The 19,673-nt window shown below is 40.6% G+C and overlaps 3 protein-coding genes across 5 annotated transcripts; 1 reads left to right on the top strand and 2 right to left on the bottom strand.

Annotated features, from left to right (window-relative positions):
- Positions 1-3,551: 3,551 nt before the first annotated feature.
- On the bottom strand, positions 3,552-10,928 carry mdp1 (magnesium dependent phosphatase 1). 3 transcript variants are annotated; one of them, XM_083767953.1, is made up of 7 exons: positions 10,845-10,928; positions 10,551-10,647; positions 10,398-10,461; positions 9,731-9,838; positions 8,642-8,749; positions 5,044-5,129; positions 3,552-4,361 (listed from the first exon to the last, which is right to left on the bottom strand). In XM_083767953.1, exons 2-7 carry the CDS (start codon positions 10,582-10,584, stop codon positions 4,273-4,275), a joined length of 489 nt encoding a protein of 162 aa, XP_083624079.1. In that variant the 5' UTR covers positions 10,585-10,647; positions 10,845-10,928; the 3' UTR covers positions 3,552-4,272. The 3 variants fall into 3 exon arrangements, with proteins under 3 accessions (XP_083624079.1, XP_083624080.1, XP_083624078.1); XM_083767954.1 differs by having other exon boundaries at positions 10,551-10,637; positions 10,759-10,877; XM_083767952.1 differs by lacking the exon at positions 10,845-10,928 and having other exon boundaries at positions 10,398-10,647.
- Positions 10,508-19,652, top strand: LOC310860794 (uncharacterized protein). Its single transcript, XM_083767956.1, has 3 exons — positions 10,508-10,665; positions 11,748-12,192; positions 19,494-19,652. Exons 2-3 carry the CDS (start codon positions 11,911-11,913, stop codon positions 19,635-19,637), a joined length of 426 nt encoding a protein of 141 aa, XP_083624082.1. The 5' UTR covers positions 10,508-10,665; positions 11,748-11,910; the 3' UTR covers positions 19,638-19,652.
- Positions 13,145-18,660, bottom strand: bphl (biphenyl hydrolase like). Its single transcript, XM_083767949.1, has 7 exons — positions 18,254-18,660; positions 17,482-17,585; positions 16,854-17,020; positions 15,852-16,005; positions 15,551-15,682; positions 14,027-14,150; positions 13,145-13,930 (listed from the first exon to the last, which is right to left on the bottom strand). Exons 1-7 carry the CDS (start codon positions 18,334-18,336, stop codon positions 13,840-13,842), a joined length of 855 nt encoding a protein of 284 aa, XP_083624075.1. The 5' UTR covers positions 18,337-18,660; the 3' UTR covers positions 13,145-13,839.
- Positions 19,653-19,673: the final 21 nt, after the last annotated feature.

The raw sequence follows: 19,673 nt of genomic DNA, 5'->3' as shown, positions 1-19,673 counted from the left end.
GATAGAATGCCAGCATGATAGTCCAGATACATTCCTACTCTATTGGAGCCAGAAGGACGGACAGCGAGGACAGTTTTCTTCTTATTGTGACAGACAGTGTACCTTTCCAGAGTGCATTCCAGACTCCAGGACTTGTCATTGTTTCCAAACAGACCATCATCATGCCATCCTGTCCTCTTGATTCCTTTGTATGTCACTGCTATAGAAACCGTTCCCCCCCATTCTACCACGCAGTAACAGCGTTCAGTCAGACCCTCTCTGCACATAACCTGCTGCCAATAGTCGAAACTGACAAAACTGTCTGAACGATACAACTTGTCACGTGTCACCTTTCGTATCACCTTTCTGTTGTTCTCTGACATATACAGGTATCTGTTTGCTGTTTTTACATCCATTGTGAGTTCACACACATTTGAGAACTGGTTTGTCCACTTTTGAACATCCTCCATCTCTTCCATTTCATGGACCCCTGTTGTCTTCATCTTGTTTGTCACGTCTTCACTTTCCTGCTCTGCAGAGAGGAAGCGTAGAAACAATGACTCTCTTCCTCCAATCAGTTGGAGTATCTCATCCCGTTTCTTCTCCTCCCTCCATTCCTCCTCCGTGTATTTAATCTTCTCATCCATATTCTTGGATGAGAGTTCTCTGGTCTTCATGTCATCCTCTACGTCTTCATTCTTCTCTCCTGGCAAAAGGACATTTTCAAGCAGTTTGTCTTTCGCCTCCTCCTTCCATTCATTCTTCTCAATGGGGGTCTTGTTCTCTTGAACGTTCTCCATCTCTTCCATTTTCTGGACAAACTTCTCTGTCTTCATCTCATTCATCACGTCTTCATCTTTCTCTGCAGAGAGGAACGTTTGAGACAGTGCATCCGTTTCTCTAATGAGTTGGAGTCTATCGTCCTCCCTTTCATTCTTCTTGATGGGGGTTTGGTTCACGTCTTCATCCTTCTCTGCAGACAGAATCTTCTGAGACAGTGCATCCGTTTCTCTAATGAGTTGGAGTCTATCGTCCTCCCTTTCATTCTTCTTGATGGGGGTTTGGTTCACGTCTTCATCCTTCTCTGCAGACAGAATCTTCTGAGACAGTGCATCCGTTTCTCTAATGAGTTGGAGTCTATCGTCCTCCCTTTCATTCTTCTTGATGGGGGTTTGGTTCATGTCTTCATCCTTCTCTGCAGACAGAATCTTCTGAGACAGTGCATCCGTTTCTCTAATGAGTTGGAGTCTATCGTCCTCCCTTTCATTCTTCTCGATGAGGGTCTGACAGATCGCGTCTTCATCCTTCTCTGCAGGCAGGCACTTTTGAGACGGTGCATCCTTGTCTCTAATCAGTTGGAGTCTATCCTCATCCCTTTCATTCTTCTTGATGGGGTTCACATCAGCATAGAGGAAGCTTTGAGACAGTTCCGCCTTTACTCTAATCAGTTGGAGTCGATCCTCCTCCCATTCCTTCCTCTCCTGCTCCCTCTCTTGCGCCATTTCCTTAATCTTCTCTTCTGTTTTCAGGATCTTGAGAACTCTGGTCTTCCTCTCTTCCTCCATGTCTTTAATCTTCTCTTCTTGTGAGAAGAGACTTTCAATCAGTTTTTCCTTTGACTCTTCCCATTCATTCTTCATCCTGAAGAAGGTCTGGTTCAATTCCTCAAAGGCCTTCTCTTTCTGCATGTAAGAGTAACCAAACATAGAGGCAGCGGCGGCCATAAAACCAACACCAAACACTTTATCGTGTAACATTGTTGTAATTATTAGGTTTCAGTTATTCAGCTTCTCTTCTTATGTAAATATATATAGACATATACTGTAATCTGAGAGGAATCGGAGAGGCTGCAATGTGTGCAGTTTTACTGGTCGGCTGCTGTTTGAGTGCTACTTTGGTATAATATGTGTAATATGGCGTACTTATACACCAAACATTCCCAAGATGTTGCGTCACAGTTACAGTCGTGTTGTTGATGTCATAGTTGCCATGGCAACACAAATGTTTTTAGTCAATTGGGTACAGCCACACATGAAGGGGAGTAGCCTGCCCCAGCCTGTATGATTATAGGTCTAGAGGGGCAGGTGCCGGCGAGTACAAGGTGGTGGATCCTATTGGGTCACCGATCTGAGCGCCCGCCCCCGCCTCCCCTACCCTACCCGGTAGAAAACAGTGGAGAACACCGACCTCACCAAATTTGGAGTGACACTTTGGAGTAAAAGCCTGGGTAACAAGGCTAGAAAGGGAGTACCCTTGCATTACAAGGCTTTCCACATGGCAGAAAGACTGGGTTTCATTCCTAACTGACCGTTGTGATCTGTTCTAGGCCACACCATAGGGCCAAGTCTACTAGTACTGTAGAATTCTACATAGTGGATTCTGGTTGGCATCGCTTTGTTTTTGTTCCACCACCTGAATGCCGAATTGAGTATCAAATAAATAATGCCACAGACGAAAAACAGTCTAAGTCCACATTATTTATCCATAATGTATAAATGATAGATAAGGGGTCAGGACAACGAGGCCTTTTCGTGGAGGGGTCAGAATGAATTGGACACTGTTTTTCGTCTGTGGTACTTTAATAATTCTCAAAGTGGGTGCCCACCTTGACACCAGTCCTGGGGTGCCACTAATATTTGAACCTTATCAATATACTGCAAAAGTTATTTTCAAGCAGTTCTAACTTCTAGTAGAAACTGATATTATCATGTCTCTTCACGCCATCCAGGATACAAAGACATTGAATATTTGAAATTACAAAATGAAACCCCAATTTGAGAACCACTACTAAGGCAGGCTCTGACATGAGCCTTAGGCAGCGATGAAGCGAAAACCATCCCGCAGCGGCAGACCTAGATGGGGAAGTGAATACCGACACAAAGTGGAATTCGGGGGAGGAATGCACTGAACACTGTTTCTGTGGAATAATGCTGCCATCAACCTAAGTGCCATCATTTAATCGAAATTGCTTCCTGTCATGTGTTTCTTTCTTTCTTCCTCTAGTCTACAGATAAAGTATGCAGTGAGATAGTCAACTCTCATAACAACGCTGCCACTATACTGTGCCACGGTTGCCACCTACTGTGGCCTGACAGGTCTTCATTCCAGAGCTAGGCCAGATCCTTGTCAAACCCGCAGGAGGGCATGTACTGTAATCTCTGTGCTCCCTGGAGAGCGAAGGGGAGGAACTTCACCAGATGTTTCAATGGCAGGTGGAAATCATGAAAGAGTGACCAGAAGGAGCGACTGCAATCAATATACAATTATTGTAAAGGCCACATATGCATAGTGCCACAAACGTTTCGAGCATTTTCGAAAAACTACAAAATAGGGAAAATGTGTTCATGGAATACTAATAATTTAATTAATATTTCCACAACTGTTTTCAAACTTAAGTATATATTGTTTTGGAAGTTATTAGAATAAGTAATTAAAACAATATAATTATAGTTAGATTGCATTTGCATGAAATGCAAAATAATAATGTGTTGAATAATTAGGCCAATCACTAAAAGCAAAGACAGGATACGTATACTCAAACAATTTAATTATACAGAACATGAGCATGTATAAAGTTTGAGTTTGGATATTATTACAATATGATATCACCTGCAAAGTTTATATGATATGTCCTTTAAAATGTATTAAAAACCAAAACTGCTGTGAAGAATAGATTAGTCATAGATGTGCAACAGTCCTTTTAATGAAAGTGTCACGCTCCCACCTAGTGTACATTTCAAGTACAGCTCAATACAAAAACTGTTAACTGTGAGTTGAAAGCATTACACTTGTTTACAATAGGGCCCACCATTTTCAATTCATCAAAACATTTAGAAACATATGAATATACACATCTATATAGCCAAAAACAGGAAATCATCATAGAGGAGGTAAAATGGGGGGGGGAAAGGGATTTATACAACCATAGACATCAATGTGGACGTTTCATTGGTCACTGGCCCGCACGTTAATGGTACCCCTATATTTAGTAGGGCAGCTTACCACAGATGCATAGTTGGATACAACTACCTGAGACTGAAACTGTTCTTATTTTTTAACCATTACGGTTATTATCTATGACCCTATATTATTAAATCAAGTATCCTATAATAATATAGGTTTTCAAAAGACCATAACATAAGTACAAGTTTGACATTTGTAACAAACCAAACAAGATATGGTTCGCCGATGAACGGCATCGGCCAATGAGGCATCTACATGTATATATCTATGGGTACAACAGAACAAAAAGACCTGGAACTATGGAAGAAGAATGGTATCCATGTCAAGCCTTTATGTGGGTCTTTTGGAGGAGAAGCTCATTAGCTCTTCATTGACTTGCTTCATGGTGACGCCATCACGCACCAGGACACAGTAGACACCTGGACAGGGAGAGATACCCAAATGAAGTTAGCACTTAAAGGAGAATTCCATACTAAAAGGCTTTCTTACCTTTCTTTGTAGTTGTTACGTCCCCACCAAAGAGGTCCAGGTGTTTTTTTGTGCAAAAGCTCCTGATTGGCAATTTCCCCTACCATAAGCCCTAAATGAATTGCATTGAATTGAATGGGGCTATGGGGTGTTGTGCTAATTAGCTTATTTCCATCGCTCAAAATTATAATTTCTTTGTATACATCCTCTCTTCATAATGTAAATAATATCCCAAGCGGCACACTTTACTACTTCTTTCGATGGAAATAAGTGAACTAGCATAACACCCCATAGCCCCATTCGATTCCCATTCAATCCAATGCAATTCATTGAGGGCTTATGGTAGGGAAAATAGCCAATAAGGAGTATTTTCACAAAAAAACACCTGGACCTCTTTGGTGGGGACGTAACGACTACAAAGAAAGGTAAGAAAGATAAGAAAGCATTCTAGCATGGAATTCTCCTTTAAGACAGCTTGAATTTGATGATTCCCATTCCAACAACTATAGGCCAAAAGTATTCTCAAAATATTGTCAAACCCCAAGGGGAGACAGTGTCTTCCACACAGCACATACTGTTACACAGACAGAGACACATTGCAATGCTTCGAGGTTGGAAAGTAGGCTACTGTACCTAATTTACCGACATCTAAGATGTTCCTCGACTCGTCATCAAAGAACATCATGTCACTGTATTGGAAACCACTGTCAGCTTGCAACCTGGAGAAGACAAAATGCCACATGAGGGTGTTCTAAGTGGATTTACATACTAAAACAAAAACATTTTAATCAGATCTTGCATGTACTGTAATTCCCTGTGCTTGTCCATTCAAACTGTTAACTATTCAATCAATCAATGTTAGTTACATATCACTCTGTAAACGCTTATTTTTGGTTACTAAAGCCAATAAAAATGTTTAATTTGATGCACAGCTGCATGCTCACAGTGCATTGTGATGTGTTGTGAATTGGTACTTATTTTTCAACCTCTGCTCAAACGTTACTCTTTTACCTGCTTTTTACTAACACTAACTTTACAAAAATGCCCAGAACATCAGAATGAACCTGTGTAGTTTATGGCTGCTCCAACAGTAGTGGCAACATTCAACTTTGGAGAAAAACGGAATGTCAAACCATGGGGGACATAAAACAGACAGAGAAAAAGAAGAAGAGAGAGAAAACAAAAAAACTAAAACATGAAAACAAAAAAACAATCAACCAAACACAAAAGAAAACACAAGGAAAAAGTAAAACAGAAGGATACACAGGAGAAGAATGTTATATGATTATTATATAGTAATTATATTACTTTGTCATACTAATATGATTTAGACATGATTAGTAAAAATACTAGGTTTATAATGTTCTATACTTATCTATAATTTTAGATTCATACATTATTTTAAATGTATTAATTGAGCCGCACTTTTTCAATTCATTGTCTAAGCCGTTCCATAGTTTCACACCTCTTACGCTTATACATCTGGCCTTTTTGTTGGTTCTTGCCTTAGTCCCCCTGAATATGCCGAATCCCCTGAGATTGTACCTGCTCTCTCGAGCCTCGAACAACTCCTGGACACAGGGCGGAAGCAGTCTGTTATGTAATTTATACATTATAACTGCTGTTGAGAGGTCTACCAGATCATGCAATTTTAGGGTGTGTGACTGAATAAAAAGTGGATTTGTTGGTGTGTAATAATCAGCGTGATTTATAATTCGGATTGCTTTCTTTTGGAGAAGAAATATGGAGTTGATGTTTGTTTTATAGTTGCTCCCCCATACTTCCACACAATAACTGATGTGCGGAAGTACGAGGGAGCAGTAAGTATAGTGATTTCTGGTCCAAAATGGGTTTCATCTTATACACTATTGCGATAGTTTTAGAGACTTTGGTTCTTAAATTGTTTATGTGTGTAATGCCAGTTAAGTTTGTTGTCAATTATAATTCCTAAAAATTGACTGTCTTGTACTTGTTCGATTTCGACATCGGCAAACTTGATTTTGATCTGTTTGTCTATTTTCCTGTTTCCAAAGATGATGAATTTGGTTTTGCTTAGATTTAGTGACAGTTTATTAATATCAAACCATTTTTTCAGAGTTATAAGCTATTTTTCTACTGTGTCCAGGAGCTGCTCGAGGCTCCCCCCTGAGCGTCATCCGCGAACAATACGCAATTTAAGTTTATGTACATTATGAACAGTTTCGGCCCAAGTACAGAGCCTTGTGGGACTCCATATGAGATGTTTTGTTTTTCAGACTCAACATTATTCATACATACATACTGTTGTCTGTTGCCGAGGTGGCTCTCCAGCCATGCATTTGCAGTTCCTCGTATACCATATCTTTCCATTTATTTTAGGAGCAGGCCATGATGTATGGTGTCAAATGCCTTAGCACAAACAGTTTTTCTAGAATTGTTGAGAATTGTGACAGCAGAGAGATAGGTCGGTAGTTTGTGAAGTTATATTTGTCTCCATTTTTGAATATAGGAACTACTTTGGAAGTCTTCATACTGTTTGTGAAGACCCCAGTTAAAAATGATTGATTGCAGATGTATGTGAATGGTGCAACTATACAATTTATGATGTCTTTAATTAGTGCCATATCTATGTCTGTACAGTCAGTTGACTTCTTGTTTTTGAGCTTCCGGACAATTTCCAGGATTTCACTTTCGTTTACAATCCTGATTGATTATACTTTCATTTAGACCTTCACTATCTCTCTGCTCTGGGATGTTTTTTGCAAGAGCAGGCCCGACATTTACAAAGAAGTTATTTCTATGGTATTATTTATAATAGTGTCATCTTTAATAAAATGATTTGGGTAGTTGTTACTTACCTGGCCCTTTTTAATGATACTATTCAAAATCTTCCATGTACCTTGGATGTTACTTCGGTGCTGTTCCAATTGTTTATGATAATATTCCTTCTTTTTATATCTTATAATACTAATTCATTTATTTTTATATGTTTTATAAAAAATAAAGTATGAGGTATAAAGCCGCAGCTATGTTGGCTCCACCTACAGGAAATACGTAAGCTGCGACCATGAGACTCATTTCTGAATTTGTCTATAATGACATGCCCAAAGTAGGGATGCCAGGATGAAAGAGGTTAAAGGAGAATTCCATACTAAAAGGCTTTCTTACCTTTCTTTGTAGTTGTTACGTCGCCACCAAAGAGGTCCAGGTGTTATTTTGTGCAAAATGGTGCATTTATATAGCGCCTTTATCCAAGGCGCTTTACAGAGATTGTGCATTACATTCACCCATTCATACACCGATGGCAGCGGAAACCATGCAAGGCACCAACTAGCACATCGGGAGCAATTAGGGGTTCAGTGTCTTGCTCAAGGACACTTCGACAGTAACTCTGGGGGAGCCCGGGTTCGAACTGGCAACCTTGCGGTTACTATCCAGGCACTCTACCCCTGAGCCACCGCCGCCCTGAGCCACCGCCGCCCAAAAGCTCCTTATTGGCTATTTCCCCTACCATAAGCCCTAAATGAATTGCATTGAATTGAATGGGAATTGAATGGGGCTATGGGGTGTTGTGCTAATTCGCTTATTTCCATTGCTCAAAATTATAATTTCTTTGTATATATCCTCTCTTCATAATGTAAATAATATCCCAAGCGGCACACTTTACTACTTCTTTCAATGGAAATAAGCGAACTAGCATAACACCCCATAGCCCCATTCAATTCCCATTCAATGCAATGCAATTCATTGAGGGCTTATGGTAGGGAAAATAGCCAATAAGGAGTTTTTGCACAAAAAAACACCTGGACCTCTTTGGTGGGGACGTAACAACTACAAAGAAAGGTAAGAAAGATAAGAAAGCATTATAGCATGGAATTCTCCTTTAACATATGTTTGTGGGTATAGAATTTGCATCTGGAAAATGACAAATGTGTAAAAGTTGTAGAAAATGATTTGATACTGTATTTGTACTGCTGTAGATGTTGTACGTGGAATGTAGATGCAATGCATTTACACTTTGTTACCATTGAGCTTGTGCAGCTCAAACCACCTCCTGAGGTGGGTTCTAAACACTTTCACCCTGGGGTCCCTACTCCCTATTTTGGGCATGTTATTAGGTGAACATTTTAAATTTCTTTCCAAAAATGACACGCGAAAATTGATTGATTGATTTGAACAATTTTTAACATCTTCAAAAATAATGATCTAGAAACATTCACCAAGTGGGAATGCATTATTAACGATTACTTACTTTTTAAAGTGAGTGACCTTTGACCCAGGGTATATTTCCTTGAAGGAGATGTACTGGTTGAGATTGTAGAGAGACAACAGCTGATTGGCTCCATCTACTTCCCCGGTGCTGACAGACAGAGGGGAGCCATTACTTTTCAGAAGGAGTTTGTAGCTACCATGTATTCCCATAATACAAAAACAATCACACTTGTGTGAAGTGAGGGGCTGTCATACACTAGTAGGGATGTATGACAAAACAAGCGAGTCCACACAAGAGTATAAATGTTTTAAAGTATATTTATTAAATTAAATTAAGGAGCCTCTATGTTTCCTCTATGTTTGTTCAAAGTGCTCTGAAGAGATAGACTTGGCTGTTTACTCTGGTGCTCTAAACAAACATTAGAAAGTCCATAGACTTGGCTGTCACATGACCCCACAAAACGTGGGGTGCTTTCTTTAGGGGCGCTAGCCCCTCCTATGGCACAGCTTTGTGTGTGTGTGTGTGTGTGTGTGTGTGTGTGTGTGTGTGTGTGTGTGTGTGTGTGTGTGTGTGTGTGTGTGTTTTTAGCACGGAATGTGATGATTTGATTGGCTGATGTATGATGATAAGAGTGCGTAGAATGACGTAATTTTCCGAAAGCGAGACAGGAGGGCTAGCGCACTCGCATGGACATGGGGAGACATTATACTTTTGAGGCCATCAGGCTGAGGCTCTGAGCCACTCTGCTACACTCACGCCCCTTGTTTTGACCTCCCATGGGAAACACCGATCCGGGTCAAGGCACCAATGTAACGCCCGGGATTCGAATTTGGGTCTCCCACGTGAAAGTCCAATATCTTAACCACTAGATCAAAGGGATATCAGCATGGAGTTGGACTGGGGGAGATATTATACTTTTGAAGCCATCAGGCTGAGGCTCTGAGCCACTCTGCTACATCATTATATAGAAAACATTTTTCCAAAGTAATGAAAATAGCAGATATTTTATACTGTAGAATTGATCAACACACCTTATTAATTGAAAGTGTAAATAGGCCTATAAAAACATAATTTATAGTTACAGCCCTGGTGGTAATTTTAAGGGATAACAATTTCTTGATAACTCACCGTGATGCTATTCCTATTGTGATGCCCTGGTTGTGGAGAGTTTTCAGGATCTCTACTGTGTCCTTATAAAGAGAGACTAACTTGCGGCCTGCATCCCGCACCACTCCCCTTTACACAGAAACACAGATATAATATTATAGATGAAATATTGGAGCTCAGCACACAGATGTTCACACAGATGTTCTTATCAATTTCTTAGGCGGAGTGGAACACACAATGCAAGAATCTGCGTATAGAGAAAATAGAGGTAAAGAAACAACAAAAAAACTAACTAACTGACCTGTACAGTATCAAAAGCATAACGTTATTTTACACAAAATTCTGCCTGGTTAATTTGTTTATTGTAGCCTATATGTTCATGATAGACTGGCTGTGTTATTCCGTTATAACTACTTGTATGTGATTGTGAGGCATTGAGTTAGAGTTAGTATCAACTAAACTTTATCTGAGGGTGAGGGACAGAAACAGAATTAAAATGTTGAGGTTTGGTTGTATGAGGTGTACTCCAGTTAAGTACCTCAATAAGATGTTCACCTTTCAGCCACATGGGGGACATGTACGGGACTTGTTAAATTATTAGGCCATGCTATTTTAAAATATTATCTGCGTGTATATAGTCAACATTTAGTGTGTGCACATCTCATTCATTCCAAACAGTTTAACTTACTCTTTGTCCTTGTGAAAAGGTGCATCTACGTGCGTATCTACCCAGAAGGGCCAGAGGGTGTAATCTGAAACAAGTAAAGCACGGATTCCAGTCCAGAAGATCATTTCCACAGAAATACAAATACAAGAGCTATTGTTAGCTTAGCTTACTTACCGAGGTCAAACACTACAAACTTTGGGTTTGTCATAACTCAACACCTGCGATTTGGGGATCGAATCACCGTCTGCCGGGTTCCAGTTTCTGATGACAGCTGTGGCGGAAGTCAAAAGTATGAAATTGTGACTTTTGTTTATCAAGCTATAGGCCTACGTTAGCTATAGCATTAATAGCACCATTTACAAAACATGTACAACATAACTACATGCAGGGCAGGGACGTAACATACACCAGGTAGTAAGCGCTGGGTCAGTGTAAAGTACATATTATATATAATATAGGCTATCATACTCATAAATGTCATATTTTAATCTGATCTTTCTGCATGGTTGCTACACTCTTCCATGTTGAGAACATTGGATGCCATGCATCGACCAGCCAGCAGATGTCGCTAGCTCATTCATACCTGATAGATGTTGACCCTTTCTTCAGCTTTTTGAGGATTTGGCAGCCTTATGTTATAATGGAAACTCTGTACTGTACCTGTATCAGATATGTTACACGTGACACGTCCGTATATTATTCCGGTCCATCTCTGATATATTTCTTGGACAAAATGTCTATAAACGTATGCCACTTATTTTCTCTTCCTTATTGCTTTCTTCTCCATTTCTTTTTTCTTTGGACATTGTTTTTTCATTTCATTTTATATATGTTTATTCATTGCTATAAAATGTATAGGCTATTAAATAAAGGACATAGTGGAGAGAAGGAGGAGAGAGATGGTAGCACAGAGGGCAGGCCAGAGAGGATGGGGAGTCTAGAGTCTGGGTGGACAGGGACACCTCAGCCAGGAAAAAGGCCAGAGTACAGGCGAGTCAGAAAGCAAGACATACACCAGTGCACAGCCATTAATTAAATATCCATTTATCAGACTGAACTGACATCTTGTGCGTTGGCGGGCTATCTGCGGGGTCAGAAAGGTCAAACCTGCAGCAGCCTATATCTCTTTCAGACTGATGGGGGTTTCGCTCCCTGCACAAAGCTATCGCCTTTCCTCCAAACACATTGTTGTGGCCATTTCCAGGTGGCATGCTTCGGCAGCCGTTTTGTTTGATATCAGAAGCAGCACAAAACCTCATTCAAGGAGAGAATGTCACAGGAAGCGCTGATGCCTCACTCACACCAGACTGCTACAGGGGATCAATGATGCCGTGTCATATTTGTGTGATGCATTGTGTTTGTGTTCCACAGGGGTGCTGATCAGGTGTCACCCATACGATCCTCTGGCCCTCGAAAGGCCTCAGGCTGCTGTTACCTGGAGACTTTCATCACTAATTCAGCAGCCAAGGCTCCAGAGCAGCACACCACCAGAACGGCTCCCAGTAGAGCAAGACCATATCAGAGCTGGGGCCCGATGCAGAACGGAGAGGCTATGAGCCCACAGGACTCCAAGGCGGCAGTCGCCGCGGGCCCACCGGAGGAACAGAGGGCCAACATCCACAGCCAGACTCCTGGGAGCGCAGAGCCCTCGGGCCCACTACTGCCACCTCCTTCGCCACCTCCACCCGGGCCGGTCTTCCTCACCCAACTGGCCCACGGCAGCCTCACGGGCCGTATCCACGGATTCACTAACGTCAAGGAGCTCTATGCCAAGATAGCCAAGGTTTTCAAGGTTTTCAACATCTCCGCCTCAGAGGTACAATCACAGTGTTAGGTCAATTCACTTATTAATATCATTTACATAATTTCTTTCAAGGAAATGGGCTAACATTATCTTTTCTTCTTTCTGTTATGGTCAGTGAGGCCTTTGTGAAATGGGTGTTAAGATTTCTATTGAGGCTAGTTTCCATGATGCAATGTAAAAGATTGTTTGGCCTTAATTGTTACTGTTTGCCAGACTTTGTTCCGTGTGAGCCTTGATCCTGATGAATAATAGCAACAAAATCACCAGATAATGATCTTCTGTCGGTAATCACCAAATAGATGACATAGATGAGTCACGTAGAAAGAGTCAACCAGACCTTTAGAAGATGTTAAATTGCGCTTTTAAGCAAAGCATATTATAATGTGCGTTACATCACCCGTTCACACACTGGGTGTGTGTACTCAAATCCAAGCTAATGTCAGCGATTGCCTCACAATGTGGTATGGTCAGTATTAGCATTTCATTTAGAGGTAATTTAAATTGTATCAACACTGAAACTTGCCAAACAAATATTACTAAATTACTAAAATCCTATTAAAATTTAAATTCTCATTCACAACAGAAAATTTACTATAAGTCATGATCTCATGAGTTTTTTCTTCTTTTTTATCGAGGGATGATTCCTTATTCACAGTTAGATGAATATCAAATCTTGTTTTAGCCACTAACAACTGCATATAAAAACAAGGCATACTGTAAAAATAAGAGGAAAGACTTACAATACAGTACTAATATATTCAGGACAGATGTTCTACCTAGGGTAGTTAAGTCGTGGGTTGCGGGCAGCAGGGCCTGAGGAAGCTGCAGGGGGAAATAACGATATATAGTTATAGTACCGTGGTGGATATAAGCACATAGGACAGGACCAGAGATTAAAATAGGGTGCATTTTGCATCCCAAAACGCACCTCTGCATCCACGGGATGCACTACTGTACTGTTTTTTTATTCTAGTTTATTTTGCTAGCTTTAGTTATACTAATCATTTCTTCTTCTGTCTTCTACATGAATATATAACCACATTATAACCATATAAAATGAAATAGGAGTTAAATGCTGCGATTTGTAAAAATGGCAAAATATGACAATTATAATGCACAGCGATCTTGCCCATGTCTTTTATACATTTTGTCCACCTTACCAAAGGCAGTACTACCTTTAATGTACAGGTACTGTTGACTGTACAGCCACGCACAGCTCCAACATCATAATACCTACGCAGACACGACAGTGATGGGCCTGATCGACGACGATGACGAGACACTGACACAATAGTGCCAGGAGAACAGCCTGGCTTCAACGTCAGTAAAACCAAGGAGTTGATTGTGGATTTTAGGAGGCCAGAGAGAGAGCACGCACCTATTTTCATCAACGGTGTTGCAGTGGATCATGTCTGAGACTTCAAGTTCCTCAGGATACACATAATATACATTTAATTCAACAATAATTAAATAAATTACAAATACAGAAAGTTTACATAGAAATCAATTAAATTATCTTAATAGTCTTAACTGCAAAGACTGAGCCACCCACATTTTAAGGATATTGTACAAAAAATAATTGTTTAATCATTTTAGATTAAGACAGCAGCCTTTGTACCGTAGTTGTCCTTAGCCAACCTAAATGTCTCTGAATGTGAGTCACTCATCCAGAAAGATTTCCACCAGCTTGTTGAATTCATCTGCAAACCTCAGGTGGAGATTGTGTTTCCCTTCCGGCATCAAATGTAACCTACAGTGGATTTTTTAAAACAAGTGTCACTGTCAAGCAAATAACATACTTGCATAACACAAGTTGATGTGTGTGTGTGCGCGTTCGTTCGTTCACCGTGAGCCCCTGATGTGTTTCAGTAGGTACAGCGGGTGGAAGCTGGGAACCATGGGGTCTTTCTCTCCGTGGATAATGAGGGTAGGACAGCTAATAGAAGGCAGAAGGTCCATACAGATGTTCCCTAAATAAAATACATCACGTTAACATATGTGAAGTGGCTTATTGGTTGTTTTCGGAGGGTAATGAAAAATGAACAATGCGTTTATAAATGATCTAGTTGAGTAAAAAACAAGACCACCAGGTAAAGACTAATAGCCTCCTGCAGCTGGATCTGGTTCAAATCTAGCCTGGGGTCAATCTATGCTTTCTATGGCATAGGCAGCTCCCGGCCGGATCCGCCGGGAGAATCTAGACAAAGCTGCGCGACATGAGACTGATTAATTAGAGCGACAGAGAGGAGTGTGTGTGTACGGGTGTGCGTCAATTTAACAAAGATGCAGACAATCCGAAATCAGCAGAGAGTGATCGACGTTTGCGCTACTCTATGCCGAATTGAAGTGGACTCGGACCCAGACTCTTTTTTTTCTCCCTGGAAATAAAAACGTCTGGGTTTCCAAGGCTAGTTCAAATCCGACCCAAGGCCCTTTCATGACATCTGTCTCTCATGTAGAAAGAAATAAGGCTGGGTGACATGGAGTATATTTTTGTCCTGCAAATACCTCTATCAATATTGTGATGTCATATCGTGAAAATGTGCAAGAATATAGTAACAAAAATACCCCAAAGGTGTGGGGATCAAATAATTGTATTATCTTAAGTAAGTGAACTTAATACTCCTTACTAATACAAGAAATGACACCCTTTTCACATTGGCCTATTATAGCGCCACCAGGAGGCCACTACCTGACCTGGTGGAGACCTGTGCCCCGAGGGGCACTTTATCTAGTTTATTTATTCTGCATTTGAGCCTCTGACCACCATTTCATGAGATTTAACCTTGCAGACCCAAGACTAAGAATATTTTGTCCAACAGGCACACGTTGATCAAAATAACAATCCTTCTATATTCTCTAATTGTGTAGACTTAAGTAATGCAGATGTTTAACAATAATTTAACTTTTGGGAGCGTAGAATGAAACCAAATGGACGTGTAAGGGTCCATTTGGTTTACACTCAATAGTTATAGATCTTTAATGGTCCATTTGGTTACCGACTCTCTGTCATTTAGCTGGGGACCACTTGGAACCCCCTCAAGGACCACTGGTGGTCCTTGAGGACCATGTGCGCACGTCACGCAGGGAATGATTATCGTATGAAGACACTAGAATACAAGAAAGCCCCATTCTGGAACCCCCCAGTTAATTCTAAATGTTGCTTCCCCATTTTCAATTATGCCTAGGTGCCCACATGGGGATGTTCATACATTATTACAGGGGAAGTTGCTGTGTTAAATAAACATAAAACGTGTCACTGATGTTACCCGGTATGAAAACCATATCCTACTGTAACTACCAATGATACATACTGCCCTCTAAGTTGATGGAGTAACACTCATGGGCTTTGGCAATATGAAGCCAATACCTTCTGGTCTGAGGGCAAACTGTGAAATCCCATCCACCCAACCCTCCCAGGTCTTGGAAAAGAGCTCTGCTCCATACATCTCCTCCATGGGCTGCCTCATCCTCGCACTCCACTTGGACACATCACGGATAGCTATAGTGTGCACACAGACACGCATGAACACACATACTGTAGTACAAACACACAGGTGCAACGATTTTGGGCATTATGTCACTGTACATTTTCACAGAAATTCTAAAACATGCAGATCTACCAGCTCACAACAGCAGTGCTTGTAGCAGCAGAGGTGGAGCTCTAGTACCATTGTAAATGCTGATGTCCTGTTGGGAGACATAGGCATTGGATCCCCAAACTACCATCTTGTTGATGAGGCCTGGGTTTTTGGCTGCTGCAATCAGGGCTGTAATTCCTCCATCACTCCAACCCAGCAAAGAAAACTTGTGAAAGCCCAACGCCTGCAAAGGAAAACCTTTTAGCTGAAATGTTCTTTGATCGCCTAAAGCTTGAGTTATACATGGTTGCATGCGGGTGACACACCCTGAAAATAGCCAGTTCACACATCAGCTATTATCGGCCTATGACACAGCACACAACCATAAATCAGCCATGCATGTTCTAAAACAGAAGACCGATAGCAGTTCACTATGAGGCATTGTTGATGTTGTATAATGTTTACCTCAAATGCTCCCACAACTGCATTTGATAGCCCCTCCTATGTCTAACTTTTAGTGTGTGTGGAAACACAAACTTTGTCCTAACACAAACATTAAATGCCATTGACAATTAATGGACAATTTTGAGTGTTTGCGTAAACAAAAACATTGCATAACACAAACATTAAAGACGAAGGTGAGGACAAAAAGGCCAGAATGAGATGATGTATGATGATATGATAAGAGTGCCCCTCACTTCACACGGGTGAGATTTCTTTTAAGTCTGTATATGACTTAAATTGTCCTCATCCACATACTTTCTATTTCAACTCTCTATCATTCCCTACAGTATAGCACACTCAGGTATGCAATTCATCATTCAGACACTAGTGTAAGTAGCTTGGATGGGGAATAATTAGCCATAATATAACATGTTGATATATTATTGATTGATTAGACCAATGATTCTCAAAGTGAGGTTCCATCACCCAGGGGTCCCCGGAAAAAGTAGTCATAGTTATTAAATAGGAACGAAATAATAGCTTTGTAACTATAGCAGCATACAAATGGAAACAATTGATCCTTAATGCATACCAAACTGGGGGCCCTTGAAATAAAATATATATTTTTTGAGAACTTCTGGATTAGACCTTCATCAAATCCACTGCATCCTTGGCGTCCCTCTCAAAGAAGTCTGGGGGGAAGTCTCTCTCAGGAGGGCGAGAGCGTCCATATCCCCGTGGGTCCCAGCCAACCACGGTGAACACTTCCTTATTCAGAGACTTCAACTGAGGCCCAAAGTCAGTCTGAGCACTTCCTGTGGTGGGAGAGACAAAAACGGAAACAAACAGTGGCTGTTTGCTAACTGTTCGTCATCAAGACGTAACAGGTCGATTTGCCTCAGACACATATGACGTAAATTCTCCATTCATTGTCAATGGGAATTTAACAAAAATAGCAATTTGCTCGTCTACATGACGTAATTTCTCCATTCATTGTCAATGGCATTTAATGTTTGTGTTAGGACAAAAATCTACACTATAGCTGAATATAGGAGGCCCCTCAAAAAATCTAGTGTTGCAAATTACGGCTAGGTTCTCAGAGTAGGGTCCGGGAACCCCCAAGGCGTCCCCAACAAAATGTGTTAACCATGTTATCCAATATCCGTTATTAGATTACGTTGGCTATTCAAAAATAGCAGATGTACAAACTCGCAATGTGGCACAAGCTATTTTTAACTATATCGTTATACTTATAACATGCATGTGTTGTGTTTACCCAGTGCTCCAGGTAGCAGGAGGACAGCATGGCTCCCTCTACCAGTCTGCTCATAATACAAGTCCACTCCATTTACATGTTGTCTTCCGGACGTCACAGAAGAACTATGAAGCAAAAGCACACTAGCCTTGGTAACTCTAGAACAGAAGAGAATAAAACAGCTACAGTAGTCCTCTTGTCTTATGATGTTTTAGGTTGTTGTTAGAGAAAGTAAAAGATGAGTGTTTTTTTTTCATTTGCTGCTTTCTTTCGTTTTAGGGATTTTAGCTGTTTTTGACAGGGGGGCGGGGTCATTCGAGCATGGGGCTATTTATGTATTTTTTTACATAATTTTATAGCGATTTAATTTGGATCATTTACTATAGTCCTACTAGACCCCAAGAAATTACATCTGGCCACAAAAGTTCACAGGATCTACTGAATATGAAGGTAGCCTACTGGGGGGAAGCCACACTGTGTGTCATAGGCTCATGTCAGTTTGACACATTCAGTACATCCTGTGGTCTTTTGTGGCCAGATGTAATTTCTTTTACTTTCTCTAATAGCAGCCTAAAACATGAACGTTGGTTGTAAAAAACTAAAGTTGTCCTTAATATCATTCAAACATAGCACCATCTAGTGCATATATATTGAACTACAAAACTAATGTAGTGCAAATCATGCATAGAGTAAAGTTATACGGCAAATGTCGACAAAACATGTTACAACTGAACCTAAAAAACAAAAATACTTTACTTTGCACTGCAGGCTATGCTAGTACACAGACATTTACCAGTACAGCTGGATCCCTTTCATAGCTTTGCTGATTTCAGTTTTATGCGTGCAGAATCGTCCTCCCAGTAACCACAGTGACATTGCTCACAGAGGTTCAAAGCAAAGACAGACTGAGACAAACAAGGGAAATCTTTGAAAACGAGACTGAAAATCATTTACAAGCACGTTAAGTTAGTTTTGGTCAAGAAGGTTTTGGTGAAATAACATAGGCCGGATGGCACTCTGGACTTCCGGTTCTCTTATTTTGGCTATTATATATCTTTTTTTTAATGGTGAAATTACGAAAGCGAAAGTAAACTCATCAAGTTACCCCCAGGAGTTAACTCAGGACTTAACATAGATCGTTCAAAGGTGGACGATATAATAAATTCCTGAGGCTGCCCACCGCGATCCTCCACGTCACGTTCTAGAAATAAACAAATGAATGAATGTGACTTATGTGAGCCACGTGACAGACATATTTTTGTAAACGCCTCCACTCTGCTGCTTGCCTATGGCTGCTTGTCACAGGGGGTGGGGGCTGCTTGTTGTCATGGCAAGCCAAACCCCCCTAGTCAGGAAGTGGAACCCAAGACAAAAACAATTGCTGTGCTAAAAATATCTCGTTTAACAGGAGATGTGAAGAAGGTCGGCCGGTGTGTATACGGCTATACGCATTTACTGTAAGTCACATGATAAAACAAAACATACTATTGAATGTCCGAACATTCCATATTGTCATCATCACCATCATCATCACCATTAAAAACTAAACGAACAAAAAAACAGCTTGGATTTGTGAGTAAATTACAAGAACGTGGTAAAAAAATATCCCTGTAAAAGACTAAAGGAAGAAAGATGAAGGCATGTATGCATTAGTATTCTAGCCTATAATAAATTGTCTCATGCATCTGTAGTACCATGTGTTCTAATGAACTTTAAATCTGCTTAATCAATGACCTCAGCTTCTAATGGAAAGGATTCCAAATAAGCCAGCTGGCTTCTACTTTTCCTTGTATTTTTGTTCTTTGATATGTATTGTCTATTTTTTATACTATGTGCTAAATAAATAAACCTAAACCTGTTCATTGCTCAATCTGTGCAGGGTGTATATCAATCATATGTCCATTATATAAACACATACAAATAACTTTGTATAAATTCAAGCGCAGTCCTATATTACGGTAAATGCATACAGTAGGTCCACCCAAACAACTGGCCAAAATGACATTTACCATTTTGCTTTTTACTTCCTTCAGAGGTCATTACTCCAAATATGGCCAGCTGCCAGCACCTCTCCACCAGTACTTGCTATTGGCTCTGTCCTCCTCTGCCCTGAAGTGTCAGGCCCAGGACGGAATGGCCCTCAACCATCTTATGGTTGGTATGCGACTGTCCCATGACCTATCCCTGGTGGGCTAAATATATATCCAAGAAGG

The sequence above is a fragment of the Protomyctophum parallelum genome (genome assembly GCF_964188405.1).
Source record: "Protomyctophum parallelum genome assembly, chromosome: 6".
Classification (NCBI taxonomy): domain Eukaryota; kingdom Metazoa; phylum Chordata; class Actinopteri; order Myctophiformes; family Myctophidae; genus Protomyctophum; species Protomyctophum parallelum.
This window is presented reverse-complemented; position numbering and strand designations above follow the sequence as displayed.